The sequence below is a fragment of the Chaetura pelagica genome, unplaced genomic scaffold (assembly GCF_000747805.2).
Source record: "Chaetura pelagica isolate M959 unplaced genomic scaffold, ChaPel_1.0 scaffold963, whole genome shotgun sequence".
NCBI classification, from domain to species: Eukaryota; Metazoa; Chordata; class Aves; order Apodiformes; family Apodidae; genus Chaetura; species Chaetura pelagica.
In genome coordinates, this window is record NW_009952705.1 from 967,020 (window position 1) to 993,231 (window position 26,212).

The window sequence follows — 26,212 nt, forward strand, 5'->3', positions numbered from 1 at the left end:
TTGGGTTAGATTCACAACAGAGCTAAACATGAGCATCAGCCAAGGCCCTTTTCAGATTTTTTCTGGGTCCCTCAGGGGTAGTTCAGGGTGTGGTTTGGCCCAGCAAGGAACTTCTTGCAGACCTTCAAGTGCAGATGGTGGTGCCAGCAGCACACATACCTCTCTCCCCTCTGCCAGACCCCTCTGGCTGGCTGCTGGAGGAGGGGCACCTTGGGGAGGCTTCGGTGAGCACCATGGGGAAAGCATCTTCCTGGGTGGGAATGAGAAACAGACTATGCAAAATCTGAATGACCGTTTGGCTGCTTATCTGGACAAGGTCCGTTCCTTGGAGGCAGCCAATGCTCAGCTGGAAAGCTGCATCCGAGAGTGGCACAAGACAAAGTCTCATGGAAAGAGGCATGACTTCAACCAGTACGAGCAAAACGTCACTGACATGCAAAGACAGGTAAGTCAAAGCTCTAAGTGACTGTCATTCTTCTGTTAAGGAACCTGGGTACTCAGTTGTGCTGATGGCTTTCCTTTAGAAAAAGTTAAATAAAACTTCTCAAATGTTAGAGATACTAATGAAAGTGGTTACAGGACCTGGGCATAAACATTCCTTGTGTTCACAAGGAGGAGAATGGGGTACAAGAGAGAAAGGCTGGACGGAGACAAGGGGATTCAGCAAAGACTAGTAGAATAGAGAGATCTGTCTGCTGCCAAGCGTTCGTTTCTGTATATGAAACTGTGGTTTGAGTAACTATGTCTGGCAGAATTCTGTCTTTTTGACTGCACGTGTGTGCCAGCAAATCACAAAGCACACAAGCTGAAGACTGCCTCCTTCCATGCATGCTGTCTGTAGACAGACTGGTGCATTTCTTTTCTTTGATTCCTGTGGTAGCAGACAATGAAACTACAGGAGTTTTGGGTCCAGTGAGTTTATGTAATCAGATGGAAAAATACTTCATGGTAATTAAGAAAATAGCAGTGACAAATTCCTTGTGGATGTTTTCATTGTAATTAAAGGGAGAATTTCTGGTTCCTGCCAGTAGTTAATATTAACGTTCGACAGTAACTCTTTCAATCTCCCAAACTCACGTGTCTTCAACTTCAGGCATACTTAGCACTGTAACCATCCATGTGACTAATCAGTGTAATTAACTTTACATGACCATATGGGGCAGAACCCAGAGCTATTCTAAATGTGATGTAGTTTTCCCTCTAGTTTTTATAAGGTTACTTGGAATTCTGAAACCCCTGAGAAATTTTTGCAAAAGGGCTTGGAAATGGTGCTATCCCACATCTTTGCTGACTGAGGCCAGAGATAATCAAACTCCCTGCTCACTGTTAAATGTGTTGCCTCCAGGCAGAAGATGAGGCACTCCAACCACAGCCAATGTGGAAGGAGAGCCAGAATTGTCATCACCTGTTTCTGTTTTAAGGATAAAGAAAGGCCATCTGCCTCCACAGTTATCACTTGAGCTTTTTTTTTTTTAACTGATCCAGAGATTAAAACTTGTTAATGAACAATATAATGTGTTCACACTGGCTTGGAATTAATCAATCAGAAAGATTTAGGAAGACAGTAAGACTAAAACCGTATAACTGATTAGGTGCAGCCCTCACTTTTGAACAGGTTGTGCCCAAAACATCTATTTTTAACACTTGCCATTTAACACAGCAACCCTTGCAGGCACCTGCCAGACCAACGGCTGCCTCAGGCAGCAGGGGCTGGATGTGCTGCTCACAAGGGAGGAAGGGCTACTAAAGGATTATTTACAATTCAGTCATTTAACCTAGAACTTTCACTTTATAAATAATTACAATTAGCACCGTGACTGACAGTAAAATGAGTGAAAATATAGCATATAATTATTAACCATAATGAAATTAATTAACCATAAATTAAAAAGGTGAAACTAGTTTAGCATCTAAAATGAAATTTAGACAAAATTTAGGATCCTTTATGCAGCTACCCAGAAAGTCTGTGTACTGTCTGTCTAAACTTGGAGGCATATAACAATCTGGGCCCTATATTTGGGACTACACTCTTCCCCGGATGCCTGAATTCTGGAGGATTATGCCAGTGGGAGCAGCACCTTGCCTTGCCCCAGCCTGACTGCGTTCTAACTCAGATACAAACTAAAACAGCACCAGCTCTTCAGGTAAATGTCTCACTGAAACATCTTGCACCACTAAATAAGCAAGCTGATTCACAGAGCAGTCAAGGAGACAGCATCAATGCTGTTGGATAAAGGAGGCAAGGCATGCTGAGGAAGAATTGAGTGCAGGAAGCCTTCTGGAATATATCTGTTTTGAGCAGGAATTTGAGTGTATTCTACATCTATAAATGTATGAGTTTTGAACTCAGCTACCTGTAAGTTTGTGGATTGATATTAGTGATACAGACATATTCCTGGTGGATGTAATGAAGAACTCTGTATAATCCCAAGCAGACAAATGTTCACAGCTGACAAACACTGCTGACTGGCACAGCAAGCAGTATCATCCAGCAGCTGGCAAAACCCTGACAATTGTTCAGATGGCAAAGAAAGTCACAAAGCTTTCATAGAAATGTGCTGCTTTTTCGCATGATTATAAAATGGTACAAAGTTGAAGAACTCATGTTTTCCTTTCTCATTGCCTTACTACCTTCCATAGTAAAATCTACCATTCTCTAAGGATGGATTCAAGATTTGTCTCTTCTCTGACAACACATTTCCAGGCAGTGACACATTGAGGGTATTGTTACACTTCTCCAGCTGGCCTTGATCATGTCCCAGGGCAGCATCCAAGGTGTGCTGCTAATTGCTCAAGAAGGTACAGTCTTTAACAGATTAGTTATAAGATTCCACAGGCACCTTCTTTTTTATTATGAGAGGTAAACTTTGACACTTCAGGTCAATTTTGTCATTTCCTTGTTTCTTTGTGATTCATTTAGGTGTGGGAAGCTTTACTTGAAGGTGCTGAGAGGTCTGTAAATGGCTAATGATTTATTTACAGCCAGAATGCACCTTTGCTATGTAAGTGTTGAGTGAACACTGCTGCTGGAGCTGCATCCGTGCTTCTCTTCCCTTTGTTAGAAAAGCTCGTGCTGTCCCACAATTATTCATTCCTGTTAATTATGTATGAGTTCCTGCTAGAATTCTTTCAAAGATTTGGAATGGAATACTGAGCTCTTCATATTTAGCTCTACAGTTCAGAGCTATTTCATATTAACAGGGACGTATCGGACTTTATAGTGCATGCTGAGTACACTAAAGGAATTATGTGATCCACTTTCTCCTGCACCTTTTAGGGCAATTTTCAAAATCTCAAAGCAAAATCAGAAACATTAATTACTCACTCCAGGCTACTGGACAATTCAGTAAGGCTACAGGCAAACAACTTTATCAGCCACAGTAACTAGATGCCAGGGTTAGTCTCAAAATGACAATCCATGTGACTCCAGACAGAGACACATGGTGGACCTGAGGGTTCCTGCTCAAGAGTTGCTGTTCCCATCATGATTATGCCTCTGCATCAGCACACTGATTCAGCAAGGTGTTTATTGACACATGATTACTTTTTAGCATATGTTTAATTGCAGCATTTTGATTGTACTCAGACACAGCTTAATGATTCCTACTGAAATTAGTCCTAAAGATGACCAAGGCTACTTTTCCAGCAATGTTAAAGAGTCAAAATCAGTTCACAAAGAGGAAGGCAGTCTCTGTTATTCTGCAATATACCATGAAGTTTGTGTAATATTATTCATATCCTCTACCTGGCCAGGAATTACTCCTCCTACTTCACATCAACATAAGTAAGACAAAAAGAAAAGTTAAGATTATGGATGAAAATTCAGAAATTACTCAGTGAATCAGGAAACTAAGCTGCTTATATTCATGTACTCTCCTAACCATGGGGCTTCTACTATTTAGATGCTTCCTACAAGCAGCACAGGTTATTCACCATGTGGCAACACTGAGTCTCCTGTTGGATTCTCTGTTTTCCAGATTGAGGATGGCAAGATCACCAATGCCAGTATCCTTTTACAAATTGATAACGCTAACATGGCATCAGAAGACTTCAGGCTCAAGTAAGCTCTTCTTTGGTTTCCTGATTAAGTTTGAAAGAGGATTAAGCAAAGCAAAACATTGCTTTTTCTTGATAATCTAATATGAAACTGATTTTACTGAGGATTTCTGCTGATACTGGATAAATGAAACCAATGTAAAATAGGAGAAAAAAAAACCCACAACAACAACAAAAAATATTAAAAGGATAAAAAGGATGTAAAAACCACAAATGATTGCTGAACAGTCTTGAGTCACCCTGTTTATGATACTTAGTTCAGGTCCTGAAGAGCAGGTTTTACAGCAGATGCTTGATACTTGTGACAAAAGGCATTTAAACTGTCATCTGGGAATACAAATTAACCCTTCTCTGCACTGCACTTCCCCAGTCTAGCCCAAACCTATTTCCTGTACTTACCACCTCTCCTGTCCAGCTCTGCAGGAAATAACCCTCCTTCCTTATCTTCTGCTTTGGAGTCTCCTAAGTTTCGCCACAATAAATGGGCCTGTGCTTCCGTGGCTACCAGTACACAGTTTGATTTTTCAGTAAACTTTAGAAAGATGGTTCTCAGACCAAATAAAAAGCAAAAATATTTGGACAAAAAACTTCCAGGCAGATATTTGTGACGGAAGGGAGTTTACATTTCTGTAAGTCAGACTTCTTGGGAAATCATGAAGGTTTGTCTTATTTTCAACAAGTGATGATCAGCTATTAAAAAAGCTCTCAGATTTTGGCAATACTGCAACAAACTTAAAGACTCTGAACTCTGCAGGCCTTGCTCAGCCTTGCCTTTACTTCTCTATCATTCCATAGTGTCATAAAAAGGGAACAGTGGAACTACTTTGAGAGATGGAAATCACAGAAAGAGTCTGATGGATTGACTGTAGAAACTTTGACAGAGCCCTCAAAAATGAAGGGTCAGATTCTGAGGGGTAGAAGTGCTTCCTATGCCCATGGGAAGATATGGGCACACTACAATCAACTTAAGCAACTGACACGAGAGGCTGGAAGCAGCCTGTTCTCAACCATCACACCTTATCTTCTCTTTTCTGGTAAAGGTATGAAGCAGAGAAGTCTCGCAGGCAGGGAGTGCAGCTTGATGTTGAGAACCTGCGTAAGGAACTCGACGGCCTGACCATTATCACAACAGATCTGGAAATGGAAATTGAAGGCTTGAGAGAAGAGCACATCCTCAGGAGGAAAGACCATGAGGAGGTAGAAAAAGTTCCACTTGGTAATACCCCATCACACAAATCTTCACTACCATGTAATTAACTTTGCATAAGATCCACAATCTATAAATGGGATTGATGATTCAGAACCTAATGGTGTTTCGGAAGAAGCCAATGAGAGTTAGATGAGGCTCAAAGTTTGTGTACTACTTTATCAGTTAAATTGGGATCTCAGAAAGCATAACAAATTGCTGTGTTTTCTTCCAAACTCTTAGTCACATGCCCATCTGCCATACATAGCTAACAATAACTTACCTATTCAACAGAAATGTTTTAAAAAATACCTAGGTATAAATACACAGAGATTTCAAGCAAACAGCAAGCATCACTGGTTGCTGTTGGATTTTACTGATCACAGACTTTCCCCTCAATTCTGAATATATCACAGAACAGAATCACAGAAGCACAGAGTACTCCACAGTGTTGGAAGGGATCTCTTGAGGTCACCTTGTCCACCCTTCCTGCTAAAGCAGGGTCACCTGGAGCAGGCTAACCCAAACTGAGCAGATCTTGAACTCTTGAAGGATCAAAATTTAAAAGAATGGTTGGTGAAGTCAATTAAAGTACTTCCTCTTGCAAAACCCTAAGCACAATAATTAGGTAATACATAATAATGGCCAAAAGTCCACCTTGCCCTGAATTCTTACAGAGCTATACCACATGGTCTCTGTGATTCCCACATACATACACACTGCGTGACAACAGGCTGCTTTCATTTTGCTTGATCTGATGTTGTTTTCAGTTATTACCTAATGCAGAACCAAACATCCTACTCAGTATCTGTGGATTATTAACAAGGAGAACAGAAACATAAGGGTTCCATAGCAGCAGGTGAGGCTGTTTTTGGCTGGTCCTCTGATAGCCAAGGATACTACTGAACAGTTCTGATAAAATAGTTCTTGGAAGAAGGACAACCAACAGAGACATCAGTATGTCCAGTTGATCTGCATTTTGGAAGCCGTGATGTCATTCCCTGAAATGCTGCTTTGCCCACTTCTGAAAATGGTACCTAGCACAGAGATGGTGCTACACCGAAAGGAATGTTACCCCACCTGCTTGACTTGCCCTGTAATTATGTTGTTTACACAGTAATTATATGCTTTAATCCAATTATTCCTTTAACAATTGCATAGAACTTTTACATTACTCTCCTGTAAACTTAGTTATAGTTCCATAAATATTAACATACATGGTAAGAAAGATGAAAGGACTGTTAGATTTTCAACAAAGGTTTCAGGTTCCTAACAGATAAAGGAATGAAAAATGTCCCTGCTTCTTCATTAAGTGTTTATCTTCCAGAAACATTATACAAAAAGATCTTTTCATGTTTTTGATTGAGTTCTCTAGCACAGTTCTGCCACAGAAGCAGATGTAAATCACTGGTTTAAATCACAATATAGTATTATCCATATATAAAATTTCCAAATAGTTTTAACTGAATATATAACAATTAACCTGCCATGATGAAAAAAATATTCTGTGTATTGTGAGAGGATGGAACTGAAGTAGACAAGACAGGCATGAAAACATTCCACTTTCATAAACAAGTTTGCTTGTTTCCTCTGGTCGTGTATGAACAGGATATGGAAGCAAATCGCTCATCACAAGACTTCAAAGTTAATGTAAAAGTAAACGCAGCACCTCCCGAGGACCTGGCCAAGATTCTAGCAGGAATAAGAGAGGATTATGAAGCCATAATTGAAAAGAATCGTCAAAGCCTTGACAGTTGGTACAAAGAACAGGTAACAGCTATTTTCTGCTCACTGCAAAGATCCCTGTTGCTGCATGTGGGTGGCCAGCATTCCTAAGCCTTTCTCTCCCTCTTGCTCTCCAGAGCACAGCCACATCTCTTGCAGCAGCCCCCAACCCAGAACAGATCCAGCGCAACGAGAACGAGATCAAGGATCTCAGACGCACTTTACAGTCCCTGGACATCGAGCTGCAGGCACAGATGAGTAAGGTAGCTACTGTAGGAATCTCTGGCTGGTCACTGTTACTTCACATGTTCTCAGAGATTGCAGTGGACCAATTCTTCATTTAAATCCACAGCCGAGCATAACTTCATTGTAGTTATTAATCATATCAGAGAAATTGGAATTTTGACCATGTCAGAATATGCAAAATAGATTCAGCAACTATCACCAAGAGGTAAAAATACTATTGTCTCTCCTATTATAATGCATGAAATATTTGAACTGTGAAAAATGTTGCTGGGGAATCTTCAAAAATATTACTCAGCTCGTGTAGTTAAAGCTCACATATCCATGACTTGGAGACTTCGGAGCAGTTCTGGCCAGCAAATGCAGAACTGACAGAAGAACCAACAGTTAGAGGAGCACAGCTTTGGAGCAGGATTAGTATGGCATGGATAAATGACTCAGTTTTTGCCTCTCATTATGTTCACACAACACAGCTTCACGATTCTGCTGTCTTCACATGAATAGTCAGGCAAATGCTTAAGTGCTTAAATTTCCACAGTTTTAATCTTGTAATCTTCTAGCTAGAGACCAAAGCTGTATATAAACACTAATCATAGTATTGGTATTCTCTGCTCTGTCAGAAACACATGCTGGAAGACACCCTGGCTGACGCTCGGAATTACTACGCTGTTGCACTTCAAAATATGCAGCAGATCATCTCCAAATGTGAGGAAGAGCTAAGCCAGGTTCGTCATGACATTAAGCAGCAAAACAACCAATACAAGGTTCTTCTTGGGATCAAAACTCGCCTGGAGAAGGAAATTTCCACTTACCGCCTGCTGCTGGAGGGGAATGTTGACAGGTAAGGCAAAGCTGCCCTGACTGGAATAGATGAGAAGAGAGTTCTCATATTTGGGTTATTTATTTGTTTGTTTATGCTTAATCAAAGCTTGTGAGTTCCATACTACATCAAGGGCTGGCATTTTAATGTGATGGATCGTAATAAAAAGCTTGAGCCACTTAGTATACAGAGAAACTTGCACCCATGTAATTTGGATTACCTAAATTAATATAACTTTTTATTAAAAAAAAAAAATTCTGCATTCCCACAGCATGCCTACCTCAGCATGGGAAAAAATGCCAATTTCAGTAAAATTAATAATAACTTCCAATCTTCAAAACAAGTTCTAGATCAAAAGGAGCCTGAAGACAAATGTATATGTTTTCTAGCCAGCCTCTGCAGCACATGAAGTGTGTAAAGTGTGCCTCTCTGCTGATGGGTTGTTTGGTTTCCCCATCACTGCCTTGTCTGAAATCTCTGCATTCAGAAGCCTTTGGGCCTCTCTATTCCTAGTCCTCTCATCTTATATACAGAGTATGTATTATTTGTACAAAATCAGAAAAAGGAAGAGCCTTTCTGAGGACAGTTTGGCAGGACAGTGTGGCACCAAGTACAGGGCTAGTTGTCAGAAGCCAAAAGGGGATCAAGTTGAGTAACCCAGAACACAGGAAAGACATAGGGACAGGTGAAGGTGGGACTATCTGTACCTGTGACTACTGAAGAGGAAGAGTTCTCATGGTATAGAACCATTTTATTTTAGTTTTTTTAATCTCTGTTCATAGTAGTATGAGGTCTCCTTAGAATCAGTGAGAAGAATGGGATTGATAACTTACTGAAATTAGTACAATTACTATTTTTTCTCTATTTTATTATCTCTACAGGGTAGCACAAAAATCTGAATCAACAGCCAAAGGTAAAAGTCCCTTTTTTTGTCCTCTATAGTGACTCTTAATTACTGCCATTTTCAACAAAATTTTACTGAGAGTTTTAACCTTACATGAATGAACTATGAGAGGTTCGTATGGCAGTTAATTCTCGTGGCCATATTTGAGAATAATTTCAGTGATACATCAATCTTGTGAAGAGCTGCTCTTCAGAGTACATTCTGCTGCATCTGCCCACTCGTGGACTGTCTTCAGACTGGCCCTGGTTAGACAAACACGTCGTGCAAAGCTCAGGCCCAAGACTAAAGCTTTCATGGTATATGAAGAGTCATAGAGACTCCATTTGGTGACTAAAAAAGTGTTAGGGCTGGAGAGAAAACAGAAAATCTGCATGTCTGGAAACTCCTATTCTGGCATGAGCATGACTTACAGACATTTAGGTTCATCTGCTCTGAAGTCAGATTTGCATTGGCTGGGATGTTGCTGTATTATTCATTTGCCCTGACCTGGGTGACTTTCTGGCAGTGCATTTCACAAAGAGCAACAACAAGTATTAACTTAAATGGAAACATGTAAAGATAAATCAGTAGCTGGTAAATTACTGTAAATGAAGCTTTCCTTGCATCATCTTGTCTCAGCATTGCTTCTTGTCTAATTACCCTTTCTTTTTCTTTCAGAACTGACCAGCCGAAAGATCAAAGCAATAGTCCATGACAGTGTGAATGGGCAGGTGGTCTCCTCCACCATCAATGAGATCCACCAGCAAGCATGAAGTGAAATGTTCTGCCAACTCCTGGCTTTCCCATGGGCTCAGCACTGACAACCCTTATATGCCACCAAGTGCTCTATGTTGGTCTCCCTGTCTGTAAAGCAGGGATACTACAGTGAACTCTCTCCTCAAATGATTTGCAGCCTAATAATGAAAAGTGGCACACAGAGCTAGCTATAGCTGATACTGTTAGTTTAAAGAGCTTTTAGTCATAAAAGCACCAAAGAAAAGCTATTTAATGAAAATTACTGGCTGAGCTGGTAATATATGTATTATGCACATCTCACTGGGGCATGAATCTCCATCTGTGATTCATTTATTGCTCTGCAAATTAACTATAATTTAAAGTGAATAATCTTTCAGCTTTTCTCTTGATCTTATGTCTCTCATCATACACCTCAGTGCAGCAAATAAATTCTTTTCCATTACTTGTTCTAGTCGTTGGAATTTCTGATTTTGCTCTTTCTTACATATGCACCAGCCCTGGCAATGCTCCTGACATAGGTCAAGACTGCAAAAGCCTCATTGTTTCAGGAGGTATAAAACTGGAAGGACCCAAAAAAGAAGAAAAGAGGTGACACAAGTTACAGGTGACATTTACATAAGCAAAACTATTAGACTTCCTTGTATACAACTTTTTAATGTCACCATGTAAACCAGCATTATTAGTATTACTAAAATAGTCACCCTAGAAATATTTCTTTATTCTTCAGCTTTAGAGAAATTTTCTTTAACTGTCTTTACACACTTACATAAGTACACAATTATGTAAGATTATAAGTTCTTCTCCAGATAGTCTCATTCTTTCTCAGTGGCCTATTTAATTAAAAAAAAACATTTCAGTTATTTGCTTTCATATTCATGTTCACTGGTTTTGTTGATGTGTTCTGCAGTCAGGACAGACTGGTACATGCAATGCATGCTAACGTAAAGGGAGAGGCCCAAGGTCTTCCAAGCTTCTTCCCCCTTCTCACATCAGCCCAATCCCCCACTCAGCAGGAAGCCCCAAAAGCAAAAGGAAAATTTCCAGCAATATGGGATGCTGAAAACTGAGCAAGAAAAAGAAAACTATTATTAGGAGTGTTCAGATGAGGCAGACTGTAAAGCAGAATGAAGAACGACAAAATGGAGCATAATGAGTGTCTGCAAGGATTTGCATTCCCAAGTCAATGTCTGCATATAAAACAGGGAGTTCAGGGGAGTCTCACATGCATGAGCAAAATTGTCATTGTGCTCCTTCATACCTACTCATAAGGGACATTCATAAAGAGTTCCTGTTACCTGCTTTGCTTTGAAACAAGGCTCACAAAAAAAAGTCAAAATTTCAAAGAAAATGCAGATTTAAAATAAACAAGGTCCATCTCCATGATACAGGGTTTTCTTACTGGCATGTTAGGACTAGTTCATGATTCCCCTTTGCCCCCCCAACTCTCCACCCTTGTTGCACAAAGATCCCAAAAGCATTCAATGGATTACCTAATTGTTTCTTTAAACTGGGTAAAACTTGTAACACAGGATTCGTAACTCTTGGCTAATGAACAATGTCCTTCCTTATGGCACACCAGATCCAGCAAGCCAGACCTGGTGTTTGTAGCATCTGTACAAAACATACCTAGATTTTCTTGAACAATTTCCTGTGTTATTTAAATCTGGTTTTATTTACCAAATTTACAGAACGTAAGCACATCACAGTGATACAAATAGTTTGTAAAAACTTCTAAGTAGCCCTTTATTTCTACATTGAAGGAACAGATCTATGCTTTCAGCTAGGTTTTGGTTGAGCTTTGCTATGAGGAAAGAAGGAACAAAAAATTGAAGTGCTTTACAGAACACACCTGTCCTTGTTTCACATTCTTGAGCAATGTCCCAGGGTCCCCTCATGCAGAGGTGAGGGATGCACTCCCTGTGCTCTCAGCCATGGCCCAGAATGGTTCTGGCTCAGATGTAAGGAATTCCCATTGTACTCCATGGCTCTGATGATTTGAACCTCCTCCCCCAGCTGTGTCATTGCATTCTTTAAGGGTCAGACCAGTGCAGCTCCCAACACTGACCTCCCAGTTTACTAACATACTCACACTCAGTGGCTCTAACACAGCCATTCCAGCTGGTGTCTTTTTAAAAGTAAACCAACTGGTCCTTAAACATGTGAATATTAGCTACACTACATTCTGTTCTCTAAATGAAAGCAAGTATTCTACAGCAGAAATAGCTTGTTTCTGGAGAATTCTTCATGGGTTTAGAATACTATGTATAATTGCAAATCTGTTATTTGTTGAACAGCTTGTGACACTGCATCACCAGCCATTTGTTGCCTCATATATATTGGTTATCCATTATTTTTGAACTTGTGTTCTGGTAAATAAGCCATGCATTTTTAACTGGGTATAGGGTAGGCCTGCACCCTAAACCAATAATACCAATATTTACCACTTGCATGCACTGGTAACATTACACTCTCATAACATGCTGAGAAATTAATTTAGGGAGATAATGAACAGGGGTAGTATTATCATTCCCATTTTATTCCTTGAGAAATGGGAAGAAGAGATTATACAACTTGCTCAAGGCTGCAAAAAAAGTCACTGGTAGCAACTACATTAGAACTCGTCACTTCACAGCTTCCACTTACTCCAGCCATTAGATAACCCAACTCCTGCCAAGAGCCACTCTGGTGACAGCTACACTGTGTGTCTGATGGCTCTGAAGAGGTAATTGGATTGATTCATTTCCAGTGTGTGCTGCTAGTCAAGACCCTGCACATACTTGGATGATGCTCTTCAGTTTACATGTGCCAGTAGCCCTACTAAAATGGGTCTTGTACAGAACACAAGGCCTGGGTGTTTCTGGTGATTTTGCAGTATTTGGGAATTTTGAGAAAAAGACATGGTGGATGTGCTTCTTTCTGTTAGTCTTGCTCAGTTTCTGGAAGGGAAGGAAATCTTGAGGAATGTGACACTGCATTGCTTGAAAAATTATTTTATTAATTCCTTGTATTAAAACTGCTCAAACTCTGCTAGCTGGAATTCATTCTACTTCAGTATTAAATACACACAGAAGTGCTTTGTCAGCATCAAGGCAGTGGCTGACTGAGGCCCAGAGAAACTGCAATTTAAAAAATTGAAGTATCATAAAAATTAACACACTCAAAATGAGTATTTTCTGTTTCCCATAAATGGAATAGGATAGCAGAATAATACCCATAGGAGAGAATGTAATTTCTAAGTCTAAGCGAATGATGTAACAATGGTTTTGCAAACTAACAAGGATAGGAACTCACAGTCTATAAAAGGAGGCTGAAACCACCAGCATTCACATATCACTCCTTGCAGTTTCACCTGCCATTTAAGGAAGTCCTGCGCTAAATAATCCTCCAACGTGATTTATAACAGATTTGAATGCACTCCAGAACGTGTATGAGTCACAGCTCATTTCACTTGTAGAAATGAAAAAACTTATTAAGGCTTATTACAATAGGCAGCTTTGGTAAGTGCATTGTTGATCCTCTGGAAGAAGTTTGCAGTGAGGTAATGCAGTCCTGGCGTGTGCGATTCATCACACATTCTTTCTGGTGATGTGGCCACACGTTGGCAGGTTTCTTCCTTATTTATGAATGAGACATTTCTGTAGAATGCAAAATTTTCCCTTACTGCCTGCCTGCCTTGATAATGTAGACACAAAATTAATGAAGCCATTTTAGAAAGAGCAGAAAAGAAAATCTAGCATATATAACTGCTAAACCACAGTCTGGGTGCTATTATTGAAGCAGAGAGAATAGGTAGAAGAGCCAGTAAAACCTTTCACAATCTCCACACCCTGACCTATAAAGGTTTCTGAAGTTTTGCTGGGAGATGCCTGTTCCTGTGCATGAATCATTAAGAAAAAAGAAGGATATATAAGCAGGGAAGCAAGAAAAGAATAATGCTTGAGAGGCCTGCAACCCTCCTGCTCTCCCCACATCTTGAATTACACAGCAAAAGTATCTTAATTATTGACTCTACTAGTACATTCTGTTTTGTGAAATCACTTTTTTTTACTAGCTATTGCTTACTCACAATTCTTTGCTCAGAAAAAAAAAAAAATCATTTCTGGCTGTATTTTTAAGATACTGTTAATTGTATTATTATACTGAAATGCCCAACTTGAGCCACATGTCTAGGGGCTGGCATGAAAAAATTGTGTACAAAAATATCACATCAGACATAAGCACCAAACACTGCAGTTTGACTGCCTGGATGACACATGCTGACAAAGTACCAGACACGACCTAATGCTGAAACAGGTGCCTGGCTGCTTCTTCTGGACATATTAATTTGCATCTTGAAAGTCTGAATATGCATCAGAAGCTTAAAGGCATAAAATCGTAACATCAATTGTGGTAAATACACTTTCAATAAGTATCTACACTTCAGGGGCAATTTTTTTTACTTTCCAACATCCTGAGGACAAGTCAAAAGGAGTTAATTTGATAGGCTGTTAGTAGGCTCTATAGAAAGCAACAAAAATGAGGAATATAAATTAACTAGAGAAAAATGCATTTTAATTTAGAGGAATAATTACTTGGAGCTGACAGGGAAAAGGAGAAACAAACAAGCTGAGGAAGCTGACAAACTACATGCTTCTCTAGAAGAGAAGTTAATAGTCTGCTGCTTTTATAGAAGAAGTAGGAGCTTTGCCTCAGATCTCCAGCCTGAATCATGTGCACAAGAAATTAAAGCATAAAAATTGCAAAACAAAAACACTGGAACCATCTCCTGCCAGTGCAATTTCAAAGAAGGAAATACGCAGTGTTGCTGCAAACAGACAGGAATCTGTGGTTTTAAAGTTACCAGTGCAGGAAAAACACACTTTTCATTCCTTCTTAGTGAGAAAAATTATCAATTTTTGGAAGCCACTCCAGTGACCATGCTCTGGTCCTTAGTTAATCTTATCACCAAGCAGTCTCAAGTCAGTTACCACAATGTTTTGTGACTGGAAATACATTGCTGCTGTGCAGGAAAAAAAACATAAAAACAAAACCAGATAAAACTTTTCTTTAATATCTATACTTATTGCTGTCTAAAAATTAAAATACTCAAGCATCAGTCACAAAGCAAGGGGCATAATTCAAATGGACAATGAACATTCCTGTCCTCAAAAATTCATCTTTCAGGATTTAGAAAGCTAGCTAAAATACTTGCTACCATTGCTTACAAACTCACTGCAGTAGACAACGCTAAATCCTGACAATTACAACTTGTAGCTGAGAATATATATATTACTTTAAGCATCTAGCCACAAGAGTTATGCAAATATTTTTTTTCTTGTCGAATAGGCCCAGAAAAGAGGGTAATGTTGTTATGTAATATGTGAATTTCATTAAGCATGTTCGGCTTCCAGGATGCACTCTCCCGCTGGAGCCAAGAACAGGCAGATTGGCTCACATAACTCTTTTATGAAGGCATGTGGTGGCCTCTAGTGACAAGCAGGTAGATACACATGATGCCTCTGCCCTAAACGCCACGCGGTGGGACCGCTGTGACAGGAACCTCTGCCAGCTCCGCCTTCTGCCAGACTCCTATGGCCAGTGAGAAAGGTTTAACTGCACGTTTCTGCTGAACTATTTGTGTAATGGACATTGCGAACTGTGCAGCTTTCTCAAGGGTTATATAAAATAACCATAAGGTTTATAATTTTAAAAAGCTAGTGAGAAAAAACCCAACCCTACAGCAACGTGAATTCCAGCCATCCAGCCTGCAGGCAGCGTGAGGGGCTCCTGTCGGGATGGGCACGTGTTTGCACAAGGCCATAAAAACTGTATTTGCTCATTGAATCATACCCACATGTAATCCTTTCTCCTGGATACAGAACTACTTCAGCTTTATGAGACTGAAGAAACCAGTAAACTGAAAAATTCTCCATTGCACTAGTTTTCTCAGTCCACTGACACCTCAGCTGCACATAATTTTCACAAAAGAAAAATACCTGCCTGGAAGTCTTTTAGGTTATATTAGAGCTGATATTAATAAGGAGAGAAAAAAGAGAAGCTTCATTTGTATGGCCTGGAGCTGTTATTGTTGGCACTGAAATCTGATTCTGCTTGAGGAGAGCAGCTGAGACAGGAAAGGCAGCTCCTGACTTTCATATTCAACCTGTGGTTGGGGAAAGATGTACCACTCCAAGATCTGAACACTTCCAGAAGTATCATACTATTTGTAGTAATGTCGTAAATTTACCTCTCTGGTCAAAAGCTCAAAGCAGAAAGAAATAAGGTGTAGTGTTCTGATGAGTATGGTATTTTCCTTGGATAAAAGACAAAAAGGAGAGGGAAATGAGGAAAAAGTATTATATGCGAGAAAGACAGTGTGCAACTGTCTTGTGCTGCAAATGCCCAGGGCTTAAGTCCTGAGAACCCAGCTGAGACAGGGGTGTCATCTGGCTCTTTCTCTTATCTGATCACTTTCAGTAAAACAGAAAACATCTTTCTTTATTCTTCAGAGAGAGCAGTCTTCAAGGTGCAACATTTGCATTAACAAATGCTGCAAAGATATTTTGTTTTCAGGGTGGAAAATTGCCCTAAGTACTTTTTTCACTCATTCAAAAAAATCTTCATTTAAAAATGAAATTACATTAAACATTACATTAAAAATTGACTCTGTTTTCCTCCTGAAAGCTCATCTTCCAACTATGTTTCCATTATTGTAAATGAGTTGTATGACATAAAACTGGAATTATCTTCTGAGAAGTAGATAGAGAAGGAGGGGAATTTCTCAGGGAAATACTGGAATATGGCTGGAATATGGAACAAGGAATTACTCCTCCTTGAATGCACTTGCACAGTGGAAGTCCTGTCAGGACTGTATTGTAAGAGATCTTTCAGATTCTTAAGACAAAATCCACAGCGAGAGCAGTGACACAGTTACAGGGGCTAATAAACAGGCAAGGGATGTCAATCCTAGAATGGATCATCAGGAGAGACTGAACTAAGAGACGTTTTTTAATCTAAATCTTTAAGGCAGCCAAAAGAAAAGCTTATGTTCCACCTGAAGGCAGCATAAATGCAGCAGCAAGTTGGGTGTGTCTTTTTTCCTTGAACTTTCAAGACTGGTTACCCATGACTGCTTAGTAAAGGTGAGTAATACAAAATGGCATGCAGTTACGTTATCATAACCCTGCATGACTTATCTTCATTGCTCCCTAATACACATTAAACTGTTGTCACACAGGTGAGATTCCTTCATGAAATAAAAAAATGTATTAGTGTTGCTATGAAGGTTTTTTTGTGATTACACACAAACCATTCCGACAGAGCATGTCACTGAAAGGAAGTTACAACCAATAAAATAAATAATGTTCAAAAGAAGGCAGCCCATATTCTTCCAGATAATTCCTGGGCACAGTTCATGTGGTGGTGGTGGCTGAGGGCTGCTCCCAGATGGGCATATGTGAGCCAGGAGGAGCCGCCTATCATTACCTTGTCTTATCTCTGCCCTGTCTGGTGAAAAGTTCCTTCCCAGCTTTCCTGCAGCCCCTTCAGGCACTGGAAGGTGCCCTCAGGTCTTCTTGGAGCCTTCTCTTCTCCAGGCTCTCCTAAACTCCCTCAGCCTGTCTTCATAGCAGAGCTGCTCCAGCCCTTTGATCATCTTCATGGATCTTCTCTGGGTGCTCACCAACAGCTCCATGTCTTTCCTGTATTGAGGCCTCCAGAGCTGTAGGCAGTCTTCCAGGATGTGTAGTGATAGGACAAGGGGCAATGGTTTTAAACTGAAGAGGGAAGACTTAGGTTAGATGTTAGGAAGAAATTCCTTACTGTTAGAGGGTGGTGAGGCACTGGAACAGGCTGCCCAGAGAAGCTGTGGCTGCACCATCCCTGGAAGTGTTCAAAGCCAGGCTGGATGGTGCCTTGAGCAGCCTGGACTAATGGGAGGTGTCCCTGCCCATGCAGGGGGTTGGAACTAGATGATCTTCTAGGTCCTTTCCAACCCAAACCATTCTGTGATTCTATAAAATGGTATCAGTGAAATCATTGGGATACAACCTGAAGAAAAAAGTGCTAAGAAAATTCAGCCCAACATCTTTTCACATTAAGTCTGCATGATGCTGTTGCTCTATCCTTCCAATTGCCTGCGCCTTGAACACTTTTGCTTAATATTCAAGAGGATTCTGGAAGAAAGAATCTGAATTGAAAGTTCAGCTTAGCCTAAAGTAGCAGAACCAGGACACAGACAAATATCTGACCTATTTCTGATGTCCACTTTAATTCAGATCACTGTATAAGATGAAGTTAGAGAAAGGTTTAGAAATTTTTTATGTATCAGTGAATTTTATTTCTCTAATCTGAAATTTGCTCAATAGAAGAAAAAATTGAACGTTCAAGTGATGTTTAGAAGAAATACCAGTAAGGTAACATGGAAACTAATTTTAATAAATACAAATAAGACAAAGCAGATGATCATAAAACACTGTGAGAGATCTAGGCACTGAAAGATACAGCCAAGAGATGTAACTGAAGCAGGATTTCTTGCTATGTTCCTCCTGCAGCTCTACAAGTATAAGCTCTGCCCTACTAGCACGATCGATTCTTACTCTGTGTGAATATTTTTAATGAACAAGAAAAGACACGCCTTGAGTTTCCACAGTGACAGCCCCAACGATAAGGCTACTGTACTTTGGTTTCAACTGTCATAAGTGCTTATTATCAGTTACACCCAAAGACGTTCAAGGTCCAAAGATAATTAACAGCATCCTCCTGCAAAAAAAGTTCTGCCCTGAATGCTTACTGATTTGCTTTGTTTGTCTTCAGAACAGCCAGGTATCACAGCTCAACTCTTTGTCTTGATCCAATACTATTTAGACTCACCTGTAGAACAGTAACTTTAAAATCTTAGCAGTACTGATTGCCTAACACCCCAGGTTAGGTGTTCTCAGAAACTTGAAGATGCTTCCAATACACAGCTTAGTGCCTCACTAATTTCCTTGCCCCAAAGCTGAAGATCAGTATGTACAGCAGCTGTTTGCACTAATACAAGCAATATGTGTTAATTCTTCTACCTGACTAGCTGTACATTAATAATACACTAAACTGCTGTCAGTGCAATGCCCCAAGGAACTACATCCACGTCCTGTCCCCATGCACACCTGCTACTGCTTTCCTGCAGCACTAATAATCCCCTCAGCAAGCAGGTTCTTCCCTTGCTTTCCATTTCATCTCTGCATTTTCTGTATCAAAAGTGTAGACCACAGTCAGTTTAGGGACCTCAGTACTATGAGGAGGACTGTTGGTTTTCCTCAGGCCCTGAACAAAGGGAGATTTCCTGTTAACTGAACTCAACAGCCAGGTCTGTGACAGAGCCCAGCAGTGGAACTCCATAGCTGGGAATCTCTTTGGAATATGGACAAGGCAGGAGTGACACTTGTCCTGCTTAATTTCAGCCACACAGGAGGGCTGTAAGATTCATCTCAATGCCTCCCATCATTCTATAGACCTCAGCATCTCATATATGAAATACAGTGGGCAATAAGATTTCCAGTACTTTTGTTCCTATCACTTTATTTATGGACCAACCAATAGTTTCTCTGCTTAATCTCAAGAATACTGAAAGCTAGAGTTCAATGGTTTTCTAATTTGAATGACTGCATATTTAATGCAAGCCACCTACAACATTCACTTTCCAGTTACTGCATTAATATTGTTTTGTACTTACTATAAAATTAACGTGGTAGTTACAGATGCCTCCTTTCTAATATTTTATACACTGTTCTAGACTGAGTCCCAAACTATTGTTTACTCAACAGAAATATATACTTGATTGCAAATACAAAATGTTTAAGTCCCTTGAACTGAACTGCCATTTTAATTTCATACACTGCACATGGGGATAAGAATCTAGCTGTTCAAAAGGACTATAGAGAGCATGGCTGCAGGTATACTACTATAAATTATTCAACAGCTTATTTGTGTTTTACCTTTTATTCAAAATAATAACAAAGAAAGCCAAACTACCCGGGGAGTTCTTCTCCAACACAGAAGGACAGATGAAACCCCCTTTCTATTAAATAGGGCAATACAATGTGTGCTGTTTCTGCTGACACTAGTTACATTATGTGTCAACAGAGGTGGGGTTTTATAACTATTGTCCTTCCTCTTTGAAACACTATAAAGGTTTACAGAGCACACACTGCTCTTCACTTCTGCTGCTCTCCATCTGGGTAGGTTTAGCTCTTTCATTTTAGAAGACAAAGAATACAAATGGCCTTCTCTACCCGAAGCATTCAGTGGGGCACAGGCGCCCATTTCCAAGCTACTGCACCCAGCGTCAGTGGTTTGACCTCCAGGAAAATAGCCATCCAGAAGTCTCAGGCACCCAGTGTCTATGGGGGGGCTGGGGGCTATGGCACCCGCATCTCCTCCAGCACCAGCTATGGACAAGGCCTTGGGGGGGGCCTCCAGCTCAGCATTACTGGCAGCGACGTGCTGCTCTCTGGCAATGAAAAATCAACTATGCAAAACCTAAATGACCGGTTGGCTTCGTACCTGGAGAGGGTGCGCTCCCTGGAAAAGTCAAACTCCCTGCTTGAAATGCAGATCAAGGAGTGGTATGAGAAGAATACCACCCATGTAAGGCATGACTACAGTTCACACTTTAAAACAATTGAAGAACTCCAAATTAAGGTAAGATACATAGCCATCTAGAATTATATCAATTGCAATGACTGGGGAGATAGAGAAAATCTACTGTAGAAAATCTATTTTTCTAAATTGCAATTGTCTCAGCTAAGAAAAATAGATGCTTAATTTTGATCAGAGACAAATTAGTGACAGATTTTACATCATGTGTATTACTAAATATATGTCTGCAGATGTGAGCAGTCTCATAAATGAAAAATCTTTTAATAAAAATTAATTAATTATATTTGCCTTAGGTAGTTTTAATTAGTGAAAATACTGATGTAATTTACATGCTTAAATATATTTCAGCAATCTGTAACTGGATTTCAAAGTGGTTCTTTAGAAAAGACTGCCAAATTCCCAGAAAAAAATAGATCACTACTTGAAATAGTAAATTAGCATTCTAAACAATAAAATATTCCCACAGCAATCAGCTGACAGATTTGTCAGATTCTGTTTCCAGTGAACTTCCTTAAATCTTTCCCCTTTTACCTTTCACCAGTTCTACTTCCCATCCCTTAAAAGCAGATCTCTTCCAGAGAGCAGCTCATGCCAACTATTTCATGTATCTATGACAGGATAATTTGCCTTTTGGAAAATGCTAATTCCTCCTATGCACTTCAAAGGGAACTTGGCTTAAACCTAAATGACTAATAGACAGCTAAAGTTAAGCAAGGTGAAATCCACATGCAGTATTAATTTCCAGAAATGGATCAAGTGTTCATTAATGTGCAAAGTTTTATCACTTCTCAACCATTCCTTTTTAGATTAGTGCTGCACAGTTGGAAAATGCAAGGCTTGTCCTGCAGATTGACAATGCCAAACTGGCTGCTGATGACTTTAGACTGAAGTAAGTTCCATGATCATTTCCTAAAATCTCCTTCATGCTTCTCTTACTCAGGAAAGCTTCTAGTTATCATCATCAAAGTTGAAAATTAAACATTTTCTAATATAAAGTTTAATAAAAAAAAAAAAATTACAACTAAGGCTGTAAGGCTAACGTTGGAATCAAACAGTTGCATTTTCATAACAAAACAAGCCTTATTTTACAGGTATGAGAATGAACACCTGCTGAGGCAAAGTGTGGAGAGTGACATTAATGGGCTGATCCGAGTTCGCGATGACTTGACTCTGTCAAAATCTGATTTGGAGTCACAGATTGAGAATGTGAATGAAGAAATCGTTTTTCTAAAGAAGAACCACGAGGAGGTGAGAGCAGCTGAAACTGTCAGGCAGAGATTTTTACTAAGTGGAAAACACAAACTGAGCCTCACTAGGAATAATGAACTCTTTATGGTTTATGGTCTAAAAGAGTATTACATTCAGCTCCAGATCAGCACATCACTGTGTGTGGCACCGACTGACATCCAAGCTGTCAGGCACCAAAGGCTGAAGAGAATATAAGGAGTGAAAGTTTTCTTCAAGAACAATTTGTGGTTTAGGACTTGCTGCCCCACAAAAGTATACAAATAGGAACCATGACTACACTCATACTATAGATCTGGTCCTGAGGAAATAGTCTTTTTATGTTTATCTATGATATAGCATTTATTGCTACAAATTAAGGAAAATGTTCTAACATAAGGTGCGCTAAACAGTATTCACATGGTGGTTAGATTATCTTGCCCTGAGATGCTATTTAATAATTACTTCTAAGTCTGTAAATTTTGAATTTGCTTCCAATATACACGATTGGAAGTTCCCTGCATTTGATCTAATCCAGTCCTCATTACTGTAGGAAGTTGGCAGGCTGCAAAAACAGGTGGGCGGCTCAGTCAATGTAGAGGTGGATGCTGCTCCAGGTATTGATCTTGCAACTATGATGGAAAAGATGAGACTGCAATATGAAGAACTGGCTGAAAAGAACCGCCAAGACGCCAAAGAGCAATTTGAAAAGCAGGTAAGGTCAATTACTTCAACATCAGCAAGAACCTTGGTCGTGTCTAGTAGCAGTTTACAATTGCCCCATCTTTGCCTTTCAGACAGAACAACTGAACAAGGAAGTAGCAATCAACATTGAACAGCTCCAAGTCCAAAGGAGAGAGGTCACAGAGCAGAGACAGATCTACCAGAGTCTGGAGCTAGAATTACAGTCCCAGCTTAACATGGTAAATAATAAAGAGTACTTGAATAAAGGACTGTGAGAGGCTTTTCAATCAAAATGGTATTTTAAAACAAAAAATGTAATCTCTTGAATAACACATCTCTGTTCTTTCCATCGGCTGTAGAGAAAGTCTTTAGAGGACAGTGTGGCTGAAACTGAGGCACGTTACAGCTACCAGCTGGCCCAAATACAGGGAGCAATTGCCAGCTTGGAGGCTCAACTGCGGCAGCTCCGCACTGACATGGAAGCCCAGAACAACGAGTACAGCCTGCTGCTGGATGTCAAGACTCGCCTGGAAATGGAGATTGCCACGTACCGCCGACTGCTGGAGGGAGAGGACATTGGGTGAGGAAATAAACACACTTGGCCTGTTGGTTTAGTTGCGTATGACAGCAAACAACAGTGCAAACACTGCCTATATTCCCAGAAGTTGAAAGTGTAAAATCTGCCACTTTCCAGCTGGTTGGGGCAGATGGAGGGAGGCTGTTGCCCAGTTCTCACCCGTGGAATCAGAGCAGGCTGCAATTTGTGCCCAGTTTCAGAAGCTGCTGTAGACGTTGGCTGAGTTTCTCTCTCAGCTTCTGCACAGCTTTATACTTCTACTCTGTGGGCTGAGTAGCTGGATAGATGTTCAAACACCAGGAGCACCAGTAATTCAATTTTGGATCAACTTGTCCACAGCTGTAATTAACCTGGTTAATACACCCCAGCACCTAGTCATACTAGAGCAGGCACTCAGCAAGAGCATACTGACCTCCTCCTGCAGCCCATGGTAGGTTTTGCTGCCTGCACTGGGTTATAATCTGCTCAACCTGTGCCACTAGTAGCCAAGCTACTTAAAAATGTGAAGAGGTGCAAGTGAGCTGACACTGAATGTTCAGATAGTCCAGTATCCCATTAAATGTACAAGAAATTTACAAGAATGTTTCTTAAACATGTTAGGCAGTGTGTAATTATATTTTTTTTAATTTATACTTTGAACAGACAATTCCAACTGGAATCTACAGCAGAGGAAAAAGGTATGTCACATCGACGTCCTTATCTCTTGATGGCTGCCTATTGAAATGCTATGGAACTAATTAGCCTGATATAAACCAACATAGTTTCAGAGTAAATGATCAACCAGTGGAATCTCACATCAAGAGAGCAATAACCTGTAGGGATTCTACAAGCCTATTTTTATGTATATAACTCAAGTGTTCAAAACCTGAATGTGAGGAAACCACACACTCCTCAAAGAGCCAAGAGAGCAACAGAGAATTACTGCATTACCCTGGAGGACTTCAGAAGCATCAGCTTCTCTCCACTGACTGTACAGGGAGACAAAGCTCCTAAAGAAAGTACCAAGTTTAACAGCCCATTCAGTGTAAGGGTGTTCCTAGGCTACAAGTTAGTGCCAAACTAAGGCGAAACTATCAGGAGAGACAGTTACTCAACACAACGTCCACTATAGTATTGTGGGTAACATACAGGATGTTCAAAGGAAGAGAAACCACATCCTATCCACTCCAGAAGTTCAATTCTCAGTAACTGTGCACTGAAGAGGTGCCCTTATCCATTTTCTCATGGGGGGAATTGCTGCTAGCACAACAGTAATATTATTTTGTCAAAATACATTGCATTTAATTAATTATCTGTTTATTTCATTACCAGAATCAAGTAAAATTAAGAAGATCAAGACAATTGTCGAAGAGGTGGTTGATGGCAAGGTTGTCGCCTCTCACGTCAGAGAGGTTGAAGAGAAGGTGTAAATGGCATCAGCAGAGACGAAATGGCCTCTGAGCTTCCTGCATCTGATGCCAAAACTAAAAGATTAAATTGTATAAACAATCCAATCTAACTCTCCTTAAACCTCAGAAAGGCTGAAAAATGCCAAACTTTTTGTGTGGGGGGGCAGTGTTAATAAAACCAGTAAAGTTACAAAGTACAAGATTTAGGGTTAACTTAATAAATAACTTGATGAAAAAAAAAACACAAATCAGCCTGGTACAATTGTATGATTGTTTCCAAGACAGATAAAAACTGAAGTATTAGTTTTTACTTATATCAGTCTTAAAATTATATTTAAAAACTTGCTCAGTAAAAATCAGAAAAGCTTTTAGAAGACAGCTGCTATTTCTGAATCCTTGATGGACACCTCATCAAAACTTTAAATAAAAGAATTCACCAGACACAGATTATAACTCTGTATCAAGTACGTTCATTTAATTGCAATCCAGAGTTTAGCAATCTATTTTTTCTCTTGTGTACTAGCACTTACAGAGTAGATTTGTTTAAAATGCATTAAAATGTTGATACAGTGCATCTTTTCTTAACTTGAACTACCATTCAAAGGTAACACAGCTTCACTTCAGTAAAATGCTTTTCAAATACATGAAAGGTGTCAATTTGCATTTCATAATAAAATAAAATCAACTGAAGAAGACTATTATTTTTCACTCTCTGTGAATGCTTATATCATCAGGGACCATGGCAAGCAAAGGTATTTTGTAAATAAGAATATATTTTGCCTTCAGTTCAGAAATAAAAAGACCACCACTTCTATTAAACCTTTACCAATACCTGCACATACCCTTTCTCATCTGGTGTTAGTCTCCTACACCACACCCAGATCTTTTGTCCAAGAAGTCTGTATTTCCCTCTTGACAAAATAAACACAAAAAACCCTTTTCCTTTTGAAACCTCACCTGTCCAGTGTGCTATTTACTGTAAACAAACAGCTGCCAAGAAAAATAATCATTTGCTCTCACTACCATGAGTCACTGATACAAGGCTGTCAATTCATTTCTACTTAAATGCTTTATTTAAACCTTTGATCTATTGCTCAGAATACATTTCTACCCAAGGAAACATCCATGCTCCTGGACGGAGATAAATTCAAAATTAGTAAGTTTCTGTTGACAAATCCAACTGTCATTAAGCCAAGACAAAGAAAAAACTATTTTCTGCTTAGTAAAATAATTTCAGAAGAAAAGTATACTGGTTTTGAAGGGCTCCCATGCCTAAACCTGCAACCAGAAGAGCTATGTTTGATCTTTAGATTTGTATTATAAAAAGCATAAAGTATAGAAACAATTTGGTTTCTTTAGAGATCATAGCAAGCTATTTAGAAGAAACAGCAGCTTGTTTTTAGCTTTAGTAGACACTGTTGGTATAGGCTATGCATATTACACAGGGATATTTCAGTGATGAAAGGTCGAGGGCAGAAAATCCACTTACAAATTATACTCAGTATAATCAAGTATACTTTTTTTCATACTAATCATCAACCTGCAGATCACTGAATGTCCATGTGTCTCTTCATACACTTTCACGGGTGACTTTTCTTGCTTATTAATCAGACAGTGAGCACTAATCTGCCAGAGGTTCATGCCAGAAAAGTATTATGAAAAGAAACACATTTTTGACACGCACACTGGGAAGCATAAGAAAGGGATCACTCCACTGATTTAAGCATTCTTCTGTAATAATAGCCCCAAAACAGAAAGTGATTAATACATAATGACAAAAAAAATTATTTAGGAAGGATTTAAATGTGAAAAGACATTTTTGTGCTCCATTGCACATGGCAAAACATTATTGTGATGCCTTAGCTCTTCTCCACCCATTTCCCTTCATACAGCAAATACCTGGAGGGCACCAGATTTCCACTCCCATTGGCCATTTAGACTGGTACATATCACTGAGTTTGGTCAGGACACACCAAACTGACTTTGCCTCCAAACAATAGAGAGAGAGAAAAAGAATTAAATATCTTCCTAGGAGGTGGGACGTCCTGCT

At 39.7% G+C, this 26,212-nt stretch overlaps 2 protein-coding genes across 2 annotated transcripts; both read left to right on the top strand.

Moving 5' to 3' along the window:
- Positions 1-28: 28 nt before the first annotated feature.
- LOC104385720 (keratin, type I cytoskeletal 23-like) lies at positions 29-8,972 on the top strand. Its single transcript, XM_009994211.1, has 7 exons — positions 29-445; positions 3,978-4,060; positions 5,097-5,253; positions 6,851-7,012; positions 7,105-7,230; positions 7,831-8,051; positions 8,912-8,972. Exons 1-7 carry the CDS (start codon positions 29-31, stop codon positions 8,970-8,972), a joined length of 1,227 nt encoding a protein of 408 aa, XP_009992513.1.
- Positions 8,973-19,908: 10,936 nt separating this feature from the next.
- KRT20 (keratin 20) lies at positions 19,909-24,183 on the top strand. Its single transcript, XM_009994159.1, has 8 exons — positions 19,909-20,331; positions 21,096-21,178; positions 21,381-21,537; positions 22,067-22,228; positions 22,311-22,436; positions 22,557-22,777; positions 23,417-23,451; positions 24,086-24,183. The coding sequence occupies exons 1-8, from the start codon at positions 19,909-19,911 to the stop codon at positions 24,181-24,183; spliced, it is 1,305 nt and encodes a 434-aa protein (XP_009992461.1).
- Positions 24,184-26,212: the final 2,029 nt, after the last annotated feature.

Bases quoted from the DNA above. Each gene is read 5' to 3' on its own strand.
- KRT20 (XM_009994159.1), top strand. From the start codon at position 19,909: ATGGCCTTCTCTACCCGAAGCATTCAGTGGGGCACAGGCGCCCATTTC. The intron at 20,332-21,095 runs GTAAGATACATA...ATTCCTTTTTAG, and splicing joins TTGAAGAACTCCAAATTAAG to ATTAGTGCTGCACAGTTGGA. The intron at 22,778-23,416 runs GTGAGGAAATAA...TACTTTGAACAG, and splicing joins CTGGAGGGAGAGGACATTGG to ACAATTCCAACTGGAATCTA.
- LOC104385720 (XM_009994211.1), top strand. From the start codon at position 29: ATGAGCATCAGCCAAGGCCCTTTTCAGATTTTTTCTGGGTCCCTCAGG. The intron at 7,013-7,104 runs GTAACAGCTATT...CTTGCTCTCCAG, and splicing joins ACAGTTGGTACAAAGAACAG to AGCACAGCCACATCTCTTGC. The intron at 7,231-7,830 runs GTAGCTACTGTA...CTGCTCTGTCAG, and splicing joins TGCAGGCACAGATGAGTAAG to AAACACATGCTGGAAGACAC.